The sequence below is a fragment of the Vipera berus genome (assembly GCF_964194415.1).
Source record: "Vipera berus genome assembly, chromosome: 1".
In the NCBI taxonomy this organism is placed as follows: domain Eukaryota; kingdom Metazoa; phylum Chordata; class Lepidosauria; order Squamata; family Viperidae; genus Vipera; species Vipera berus.
In genome coordinates, this window is record NC_138202.1 from 161,677,722 (window position 1) to 161,689,653 (window position 11,932).

Sequence of the window (11,932 nt, forward strand, 5' to 3'; positions counted from 1 at the left end):
GTGGGCCTATCGCTGGGCACAAGATTATGTACAATCAACCCCCCTTCTTTCTCAGTGCAAAAAAGTTACTATTCACCCTAACTTTAGTATTTCTTTAAATACCCCTACACAAAGACAGAGGAAAACAAGAAAGGCTCTTCCTCCTTGCAAATGTTCAGCTTAAAAATATTATGCCTCTGTGTGTGTGTGTGTGTGTGTGTGTGTGTGAGAGAGAGAGAGATCAAAATGGCAATTTATACCGAAGTATACTTTCTCAATGATTTGTGTCCTTAAATGGTTAAATATTAGGAGATGATGTTCCTTCGTGTATATCAGATAATAGAATTGTTCTTTGGAAAATAAGAGTTTGCAAATATTAATTGCCTTTAAAAGGAACCATATTCAGGTATATACTCCTGATTGCGAGTAAATCAAAGGACGCTGCTATTCCAGGCCTGTGAATCTAAGAATAAGACCCATTGTATTAGAGCTCTGTGAGAAAAATAGCTCTGCCTCACGGATACATTATTTATGAAGTCAGTGGTTCAGAACTGCGGGTGGTGTGTGTGTGTGTGGGGGGGTGAGATAAAAATGCATCCACTGAATGTGCCCCTTTGTTCCAGGTGCATCTCATTGTTTTATCCGAGGGACCCACAAGACCATCCCCACAGCTTTGCAGATAAAATTCAAGAAAAAACGTAAAAGGGGTGAGTTTGTCTGCATTTTTTTTAAAAAAAACCCCTCCAATGGCTCTGTACACATTGCCTCTCTCCTCCACGTGGGTTATTGCCGATAAATGTTGTTTCCAATGGAAGAGGTCGGAAAAGAAAAAAAAAACCGATCAAAAAAAGAAAAATATTCTCTCCATGTTGCTCCCTTAGGAGCTTTAATCCACATAATGTAATGTAAAGTACCTGGCTATTCATAAAAAGGTTGATATACAACTGCCTTAAAAATGCACTTGGAGCACACAGATAAAAGGTTATTACTACCATAAACATCCCCCGCCCTCAGTAGCATTTATATCCACCCCAGCCTTTAGTAGATCATTATTTGTTCTTTTCTTTTTTTAAGGAAAGGGAAAAGTCTTTAATGGGCCCAGATCACGGCGGTCCTTGTCGATCCCACAAAATGTACTCTCTTCCTCCATTCCAAACCTCCATCCTGATCAGACCGGACGCTAAAAGAATTGGGTGGCCTCGGCACTAGTCCAGCTATTTCAAGCCCCCCCGCCCCCACCGTCTCCCCGTTTGCGGGACCGGGGAGAGAACTCCCAAGGTCCGATATACCAGACCGAGAGAGCTTACACAAGGCTGAAATCGCATCAGATCTGGGAAAGGTCCGAGCAGTCTGACTGCGTTGCAAACTGCGAGTTAGCGGCAAGAGAGACCAGAGGGCCGGGACAAAAAGGCCAAGCAGATTTTGGACGGCTAGCAGGGCGTCTCCAACGGCAGAGCATTAGGGAAAGAAACCCCAGTGATACAGGGTGGCGGTGATCGACTCGGGCCGCCGCGGTCCATTTCCATCCATCACCCGTTCCTCGCCCGGAAGAAACGTGGTGGGGTTTTTTTTCCACCCGCCGCCCCACCCCCACTTCCCGCCGGGCGCTGCAATCGGTCCGCAGGCCTGCCTTCCCTCGAAGACCCGGAAAGTCATCTCTGGCTGGGAAAAGGGGCATATATATATATATATATATATATTTCCCCCGAGCTAAAACACGCGGCGGGGCTCCCTGTGGGCGAAACAGTCTCTTCACCTCCGAAAGCAAAAGTACTGCCAAAAAGAAAAAAAGAAAGAAAGAAAAAAAAGAAAAAGGGCCGGCGCGGTGGCCTTTTATATATTCTCCGCCTCGCAGGCACTTTTGGCGGCGTCGGACGTGGGGAGGGGGAGGAAGCTTTCTTTCTATGGCCGGCCTTCCCCCCCCCCCACTCCCACGCAGCTGTTGTGGCTGCTTCTCCTTGCTTCTTCCTTTCTCCGCTTTCCATTTCTTACTGAAGCGTTTACTGCCCAGCGCCAACAGTCATAAATTTTGCTACGCGCCGCCGTGACAGGTGCATTGATATGCGCTGCGAGAAGTCGGCTGCTTAATAACCACTCCTCCGGCCTCTCTTAGTGCCTTTTATTTATTCGGTATCATATTAGATATTGATCCCCGGCAGAATTAAGTGGAGTGGGACGCATTGGTCGAGAACTGGGGTTGAGAGGAAAGCCTGGGCTAGGCACCGGATCGAAAGCAGTTTGTGAGCGCCGGGAAGTTATCAACAGACCGGCATAGCTCGGGGTTCCCCCTTGGCACGTGGTACCTTTGGGGTCCTCTGGGGAGGGGGGAGAAGGAGGAGGAGGAGGAGGAGAAGGAGGAGGAGGAGGAGGAGGAGGAGGAAGCAGCGGGGGTGGGGGGGGAAAGGAGAGACTCTGGTTTTTTTGGTGCCCTTTGGTTTCTAGGGTGAGATGGAGAAGGGCGAGGAGATGAAGGGATTGCCTAAGGGCACGGCCGGTTCAGACAAGGTTAACCTCTGGAGAGGCCTGGCCACGAAGCAGGGTCCTGAGTAGACAGGGGCTTCTCCACAGCCTCCCATCCCGAAAAGCTGTATCCTCAAATTTTCCCATTGCTCAAAAATTAAATTAAAAAGGAGCTTTTTCAGCGTAGGGCAGCCTTGCAAAGCCAAACCGTGTGAGGAAGAAGAAGGGATAGGAAAGGAAGGAAGGGGGGGGGGCGGAGAAGAGTTGTGTGCCTTCACAACTCTTGAGTATGTGTCTGTGTGAGATCTAAAAGATGAGCCCCCAAAACAGTAGAGCATTGTCCATGTGATTTATGGCCCTCTGCCTCCTTTTTAGGTTCAAGCAGAGTTCACAAGCAGTTGGTATGTAGAGAGAGAGAGAGGGAGAGAGAGAGAGAGAGAAAGAAAGAGAAAGAAAGAAAGAAAAAGAAAGGCTTCTCAGTTTGCTGTAATATTCTCTCTGAAGATCTTGTGCGTTGCTTGAGAAAACCTGGTTTTAATGAATGAACCAGGAAGCACCAAGTCATGTGTTGATTCAGAATAAACAAAACCCCCTATGAACTAGTGAGATTGTAATGGGCTAAGGGGTGGACTTTATGATTATGAATAATTATTTGTGAATAAATGCAGCCTTAAAGGCTAATAAATACACACGTCAGTGGAAGGAAATCCTGGACATCCGCTAGGTAAATTTCTATTTTATTTCCATTTGCTTTTTAACTTGGGCCCCACTTTATATTTTTCTCTCTCTTTCTTTTTCTTTAGATTCTTGGGAATGTGCATCTAAAAAGTATATTCTTCCAATAAAGATAAAATGAACACTAGTTCACCATCTTTAATGCCATTGTAGGTTTATAAAACTTGAAACCACAAGTTTTTGTTTTGATTTAAAACATAAATAACATCCCAGAAGCTTATTTTTCATTTACTTAGTACATTTATATCTCATTTTTCCTCTCAAAATTCTCATAGTATTTTAGTTGTTTAAGGGTGTATGCATGTATACATCTTCAGTGTTTTGAAGTAAACATCAACAGTACAATATTTCTCTATTTTCTCTCTATAGTTTATGTAGATTTAAATACTTTTTAAAAAATTAAAATACATTAAAATTGTGAAACATATCACAGTTTAAGTAAAGATGTTCCTGACCTCTGTATAAAAGGTACTGTGAACACTGGCTAGGCAGCTAAAGTGTTTTGTATGACAAAGATGGGAATATATAGCAATTTTAGAATATTTTAATTATAAATATTTTGTATTATGTCAATCACAGCCATGATGTCCCAAAGTGACACCTGAAAAGTTTTTTGAAATGTGAAAGGAAGGATATCAGTATCTTTACTACGAACCAGTTACAGAAATGCAAAAGTTTCAGAAGAATTAATAACTCCTTTTTTGTGGTCTCTATGTACCACATTTGCAAACCAATTTAAATGCCTGGAATCTGTGATTCTAACTTTGTTATCTGAAAATAAAAATGTAAATGATCACAAAAAAACTAATCATTTTCCCTGCTTCAATTTGAACACCAACAATTCTTGAGTTTATTTGGGGACTCAAAAGTTCAATGATTTAAAGTGGTGATTTAAAGTGAAAACAATGGAAAATGCATTTTAGATTCAATGGCTTATGTGTTCAGCACTTAATGAGCTTATGTGTAAACTATATTAGGGCCATGTCTGGAGAAACTGAACTTTAGAGCATTAGGAATGGAGCCCTTATAGTTATGATCCCTGTGGTGCAACCTCCCCTACACTTTAGCCATGGATTTATTCCATTGAGCCCAGTAGGCCTTCTGAATAAACAAGGCATAACACCAAACTGCTTGATGCTTATTTATAAGTACAGTTAAATTGGAAACATTAAGCCGGGTTTTTAATATTTACCTGTTTTTCCAGATTGTTGATGCTACTTTTCTTCTTACAAAATAGGACACTTAGCAAATGTATTTGAGAAGATTCAGACTTAAACACTTTGCTTAAAACTAAATGCATGGGTCTGACTTCTATGTAAATGCATTGTACATTTGAAACCAAGCATCAATTAACACGCATTTACTTATTTATTAATGTACTTAGCCTGATTTCTAATTTTCTCCAAAGATATCTATTAGATAACTTCTGTTCAGATAGACTTGTGGTCCCAGGGTCACACAGTGGATGAACAGAAATGAAAAGTCTGCCCTTGCCAAGCTAAATCCATCATTATCTCTCTTTCATTCTCTCTCTCCCTCCCCCTTCCCTCCCTTTCCCTCTCCCTCTCTCCTGCCCCCCCATCTCTCAAGATATTTCATGTCATTAGCCCATATAGAGCTAAAGAGATATAGAGACACCCCTTAACAGTGAGAAAGGAAATCTTAATGTTTCTCCCAAACATCGAAGGCCATGTTTATACACAGAAGGCAGCACAGAAATAACAATGCATAGACCATTATGAATATTTGGGGAAAAGAAACCTCTCTTCTGTATATGATTAATTTGTGTGTGTGTGTGTGTGAAACAGAAATGGGATTTTCTGCATGGCAATAAACCCACAGAACAGCTTCTCAATGAAAAGCATACTCTGAAAATAATCTCCTTATTTTATGTAGTTTTTAGGTCAAATTACACCACCACAAACCTCTGCTGAAATATGTCTGAAACAGAAAAGAAGGTAGCTGACATAGGTATTTTTTCTTTAGATTGCAAATGAAAGTTACTGAATGCCCTTAGTTACACTTTAACTTCTTAGAACTCTTCCCAGGAAAAACAAAACAAAACGCTAAGAGTCAGGATTTACAATACAGATCGACTTTTCTCTGGTTTTTCAGGTTCCAGTTCTGGTTCAATCCATCATGTCACCCTTGGTTATTAATGCACGCATGCGCAACTTGGGGGAAAACAAAACAAGAGAAGGGGGAGAAAGAGAAAACGCAACAAAAAAAAATGTTAGTTAATATTTATACCAAAACAGAATAGCAATCAAACACTGAGGATACAGATATACTTGAGTACAACAAAGTAGAGAAGACTTTATATTTCCTAAAAAGAATTAAAAATGATCCACACAGAAGCAGCAAGACTGCATTGTGAAACTGTAGGATGAAATGAAGACAAAGTTTAAATAAACATTTCCTTTTAATAGCAGATTGTTATTTAACAAGGCAGACTAAGTGGCAACAACTCTCCATTCTTTGCTAAAAGTCTATCACCTTTTAAAGTAAGCAAGTAATTAAATGCAGTTTATAATAGAGATTGGTTATCTTTTGGGGAGCCTGGATGATGGAGTCTTTTGGACTTCCTCAGGAGATTGATTTGTTCTATAAACCATCATCACTTTTGAGGACCAATGATATTAATCACTATATTTAAAGCAGCTTGTTTCCCTCTATTGTTGCCCTTATTTTTCTCTTTGTTGTTTCAGACTGATAAGGTATGATGCCATCTGGGTGGTGAGGGAAAAACATCAAGCTTTTAATATACTGTACTAAGATCGACTGCATCAAATATTATTATAAAATGCTGGCTGCTTGTTTAAGAGGGGTGGCCAGCAAACTTCACCCTAGATTTCCAGGTTTATGTATAAGAATTATATTAAAATTACCTCCTCCTATTGCCCAATGTGACCAATTCTGAGGCTCACTCTGATACTAAGATAACTTGTCTGGCCCCTTTTTAACAATAAATAACGCCAATATCAAATCCCCCCCCAAAGATGTTTTTCAAATGTATACTTTTCCAGGAAAGCAGTGAGGAATACTGTATTTCATCTTAAATTAGCTTTTAAGGACTGGCATTCTCCAAGTCTGTAAGATTGTAATTCTTGTTTTATCCTACCAAACAGGGCGGGCATGTTAGGTATTCTAGATTAAGACCTTTGGAAACTATCAGTTTAGGCAAAAGAAGGTATCACCCAAACATTGTATGGAAACATTTGTGCCTTTTTGCTTGCCTGAGGTTGATTAAGTTTATATTTCTACTTTCCTGGATTTTGTAAAGGCACACCTCTATTTGAATGGGAGCGCAAGAGTGTAAGTTGCAGACCTTGACTGAATCAGGACTACTCTCTGCATACCCTGATTCTCAGTATTTATATTGGAAGAGAAAGCAGTTGATTTCAATGGCATTTGTGACATGTAACTTTGTTTAGGATGGGGATGTAGTCTACGAATAGCTAACTGCCAGGTATCTGCTTAGATGGGAGGGAAAAAAGGAGAAAGTAAGTTGGCAAGTGAGGCCAATGATGAAATGTGTGAAATGCTTGGATGGCTGGCTATGTGTGTACTCAAGGGTGAACATGCAAGTATAGAGCACAGCAGCAGAAATCACCCATAAATGACAGGGACTTCCTTGCTGTGGAGGGACAGATAAGTCAAATGCTAGACTAGACTACTTTAGGTCTGTGATGATTAAGGAAGGAGTGACCTAATGGGATTCTGCTGTTTGAACCCATGCTCGTCATTGGCAGGTTGTGCTCTATAAGCCAACACCATGGGGTTTGTAGTTCTTTCTGTATTGTGATGAGGTACAGAATTTGTAGACAATCAGGTGTTCTTGGCTGTACAGACGTGGGTTTAAAAGACCTCAAGATAGCTTTCTTCTGGAATTAAGTTTCTGGTCCATAGACAGTTGTGCTATATGTAAAGGCAAGGAACACCTTGGGGACTATTCCAATGGCCCAAATGACAGGAATCGTATTTATCCTACACTTCCATGTATCAGAGTGAGAATAACATTTCCAGGTGATAACCTCCTCCACTCCTTTGCTTGACTTTAAAACCAGGGCAAATGTGCTTCAACATCACGCTGGCCTGTCACTGGGTGCCTGGATTAAGGTAACCGAGGTGGGGTGAGAGAGTGACAAGAGTCTTGTGCCCGCTCTGGAGATATAGGAATATAGCCAGCCCTACCAACAGGCTGAAAAATAGCTTTTATCCGTGGGCTGTTAGGCTTTTAAATGGGACATAATCTTATGCAGAATTGACTTGGGAGGCCGGTGTGTGGTGCAGTTGGTTCACATAGTGTGGTGGGATGGAGGGTTTGTTGTCACTGTGTGTTGGGGGGAGAGAGCGGGGGGGGGGAGGCTCTGCTAATCTCAATGTACACATGTTGTACTTTGACAATAAAGGTTTATTATTTATTATTATTATTATTAACTCAAAAACAGAGCAACGTCATGTCTGAGGAAACAGGGGACACGGCCCAGTCACGCCTCCAGACATGTGCGCTCTCCCGCCTCAAATGGCTTCTCATCTCCCCCTCTGTCCTCCAGGTGTTTCGCAGGCAGCGACTGGCCGGAGCCCAAGACTCGAGGAAGCAAAGGCCGAGCGACGGGAGGGCCGTGACGGTCAATGTTGTTTGAGCAGGCGCCCGAGGCCTTGGCGACCGCAGAGCCCAAGATGCAGAAAACGGCCTACTACGACAACTCGACGCTCTTCGGGGGTTACGGCGGCAGCGGCGGCTACGCCAAAGCGGACGCCTACGGCTACACTACAGGCCCGCCCCAGCCTTACGCCCAGCCCGCTCTGGAAACTGACTACCCCGGGTCGGCTTGCTCCCTCCAAAGCGCCGCCCCTATCCGAGCGCCCCCTGCCCACAAGAGCTCGGAGCTCGGCGGAAGCTGCATGCGCCCCGGCGGAGGAAGCCAGGGGGTCCCTCAGCCGCCGCCGCCGGGCCTGGGCGACCAGCAGCCGCCTCCTCAGCCGCCCCCGCCCCCTACGCTGCCCTCTCCCTCCCCGCCTAACAACGCCGCCGCCCACGCGGGCTCTGCCAAGAAGGGCAAAAGCGGGCCTAATTCTTCCAACGGCTCCCCGGCCACGATTAGTAAGCAGATCTTCCCCTGGATGAAGGAATCGCGGCAGAACTCCAAGCAGAAGAACAGCTGCCCGCCAGCAGGTATCCAGCTCGCTTACCTGGGTACCTGTGATGGGGGGAGCGGGGCGGGGTTTCTTCCTCCCCAGCTCCATCGGAGAGGACGACGATGTCGCATGGAAGTCATTTAAACACAAGAGACCCAAAGTCCGTCCGCATCCGCTGGCTACTACACTGATACTGGGGGAAAGCAGTCTGCCTCTGAAACGGAGACACCATTTTGTGGTGGCTCCTGACAGCCATTTCTTCTGCCTGAGAGGAAGAATGCCCTAAAAGCAAATAAATAACTGCATAAGCATAATGAATTCTTTTATTGCCCTTTTAGAGCCATTTGTTGAGCTATCAGTCAAGGCCACTTCTTGTAACTGCCAGAGAAAGGCATCATTTCTCCTTCCACACTTGGTGCCTTTTGGTGGGACTGGTTGGGCATGATAGGAATTGCAATCTTAACGCATTTTAAGAACACTAGTTTGGATTGGAAAGCAGCCTTAAATTAACATTTAAGCTTCTGTAGGCAGGATTCACGATTCTGCCCCCAGGTGAATCTTGAAGGAACTTGGTGAAAAGACTTGTGGTGTCACATCCCAATTTTTGAAACTTATCTGTCTCTCCTAGGCCTACAGCTGAGTGGAGACATCTTGTAGACATAAGCACAGCTTGTAACGTCAACCCATCCCTGTTTAAAATGTATTCCTCTTCTAGACTCGATAATGCAGGATTCCTCATAAGTTCTCTCCTGAAACAAAACTTTAAAATCAGTGCCACTTTTCGTGTAAGAACATGTACCTGAAAATGTCCTATATAAACCTATGGGATTTAGTTCTTATGTGGCTGAGTTCGTAAATTGAACAGAAAAGAAATGAGATATTTGAGGAGCTCACTCCCCATGTTACAGTATTTCAAAGTTGAGTAACTCAATGTATTTTTCAAAATAGGTTGCCAGATGTTCTTTATTTTTAAAATACATCTTTTCTTTTTCAAAGAGCATTTATGCTAGTGCATCACAACTCTGAACTAAATATTAACCATGCTGCTTAAAGCTTATTTTTTTTAAAAAAAATAACAAACAAGCTTTACAGCCAGGGTTAGTTAGTAAGATCCTTGCTTGAAGCCAAGGACCAAATTATACTTTCCCAAGCTCTGTCCAAGTCATAGTGTATTCTACTCAAAATTAGACAACCAATTATGGTATAAGAAAAAGAAATCCCTCCAGTTCTTCTCTATACCACCTCATTACAAAATAAATGATAAACCACTGCCCTTTGTGATATGCATAGATCTGTAGCCTGGAGCAGTTGCCTTGCTCAGCCTAATGATAGGGCTGGCCTTGTTCCTATGGTATCTGTCTCTAGCAGATCATCCCTCTCAGTTTCTTTTATAGAGAATCTACAAAATCCTCTTGAGCATCTACTAAATGCTAGTTATTCCAAAGTGGATAATGAATTGAGAGATGATACTGTGGCTCCAACTGGGTGTGGCCTTCTCAGAGGCCACCCTGCTGTGACCCTCTAATCCAGCAGGAGGAAGTGCTGGGTCTTTACTTGATTTGCCCCCACATTCTTCCCCTTTTCAAAATTGCCTGATGTGCAGAAAGAGGGAGGAGCAGTGGAGACCACATCTTGATAGGTGGCTCTTTCTGATTTTGAAACTGCTGTTCAGTTGGGTGAGGGAGAAAGGGCGGGGGGGGGGGGAGATATTTCTCTGTTTTTCCCATGGGAATCCCCAGCTCAGCAGCCTTCCCAATAGTTAGAGTACTATCTCAGAGATAATCAACACACTTGGGGCTCTCTCATTAGCAGTTAGCAGCCGCTGCTGCATTGTCTTCAGAGTTTGGAGCCTGGGTCCTGTACTGTTTGGATCCCTTCGACAGGACCTTCCCGTGTTTTGTCAGGGGATCAATTGATTTCTCCAATTAAATTAGATGATTTACGGCTCTCTTGTCAGAAACTGGAACTTTCCTATCCCTTTGAGGCCCCTCCCACCCCACCCCCAGCCCAGCATCCAGCTTCAATCACTTGCTATCCAAATAGGTAAAGAGATGAACCTAGTTTCTTGCTATCCACTTGGTGGAATGAGTGGATGAGATGGGGTGGAAGACTTAAGAATTTCAGTGGTAGGTCTGGTGAGAAGGGAAACACCAAAGTGATCTAAGGCTTTGTTGGAAGTGTCCCTTGGCATGCCTTTTGCTTTCCCTGATTATGAGGCAGGGGCCTTCGCATATTGATTGCAATTGTGCAAAGCGCTGAGACCTGGGCTCTTTTGAATTTACTGTGAAATCCAGCTTCAAAAGGAAGGGAAGGGAGGAGGGTAGGAATTAAGGGAAGAGAATACAGCCTTGCTGAAACTGCAGTGATGGTGGCGCTGTTGGTGCCCTGCATTGATCATCTACCCCAGAGACTACTCTGAAAATTACTGAATTGTGTCTGTTCAGAGTGCAATGTGAATGGCTGGATTTGAACTGGGCATTCAGAGTTGTTTTCATATTGGCATTCAGTCCATTGCAGCTTTGGAATACCAAAGTGTCTTCCATTTCCCATTCTACAACAACCTCTGCCCACATCTGCCAGGGTACTCTGCATGGTGGATGCCACCCAGTGGGGTAACTCAAGCAGCCCATTGACCTATGTCTTTTCTTTCTTTTTGACAGGAGAGAATTGTGAAGACAAGAGCCCGCCTGGCCCAGCTTCCAAGAGAGTCCGCACAGCCTATACCAGCGCTCAGCTGGTGGAGCTGGAGAAAGAATTCCACTTCAACAGATATCTCTGCCGTCCGCGCCGTGTGGAGATGGCAAACCTCCTCAACTTGACTGAGCGTCAGATCAAGATCTGGTTTCAGAACCGAAGGATGAAGTACAAAAAGGACCAGAAAGCCAAAGGGATTATGCACTCCCCGGTTGGCCAGTCTCCAGACCGAAGTCCACCCCTAAGCGGTCCCAGTCATGTTGGCTATACCAGCCAGCTGCCCAGTGTTGGGACCCTGAGCTATGATACTGCCCCATCACCAACCTCCTTTGCCAAGTCGCAACAAAATCTGTATGGCCTGGCTGCCTACACTGCTCCGCTCAGCAGCTGTTTGCCCCAGCAGAAAAGATACCCTGGAGCTGAGTACGACCACCACACCATGCAAAGCAATGGGGGTGGTTTTGCCAATCCTAGTTTGCAGGGTAGCCCTGTCTACGTTGGAGGGAACTTCGTGGATTCCATGCCAGCCTCCGGTCCGATGTTCAACATCAGCCATCTCTCTCACCCTTCTTCTGCTAGTGTGGACTATAGCTGCGCTGCTCAGATCCCCGGCAACCATCATCATGGACCTTGTGACCCCCACCCCACCTATACAGATCTCACTTCTCATCACACATCTCAGGGAAGGATTCAGGAAGCCCCCAAACTAACACATCTGTAGTAGAATGGAACGTATGGAGAGAAAGAGAGGGAGAAAGGGGGGGGAAGAAAAAAAAGCAGAGAAAGAAAGAAACAAAGAAAGAAAAAGAGAAAGAAAGAGAAAGAAAGAGATCCTCATGTTTCAATTACCTCACTTTTTCCTGATAATTATTTTTCAGAATCTTGAGTGTTAGTGGATTGTGTGTGTGCGTGTGTGTCCAGT

General features: G+C 44.1%; 1 protein-coding gene across 1 annotated transcript; it reads left to right on the forward strand.

Moving 5' to 3' along the window:
- Nucleotides 1-5,094: 5,094 nt before the first annotated feature.
- On the forward strand, nt 5,095-11,731 carry HOXD3 (homeobox D3; the record flags this gene model as incomplete). Its single annotated transcript, XM_081320490.1, has 3 exons — nt 5,095-5,145; nt 7,731-8,353; nt 10,977-11,731. The coding sequence occupies exons 2-3, from the start codon at nt 7,810-7,812 to the stop codon at nt 11,729-11,731; spliced, it is 1,299 nt and encodes a 432-aa protein (XP_081176616.1). The 5' UTR covers nt 5,095-5,145; nt 7,731-7,809.
- Between the last annotated feature and the right edge of the window lie 201 nt (nt 11,732-11,932).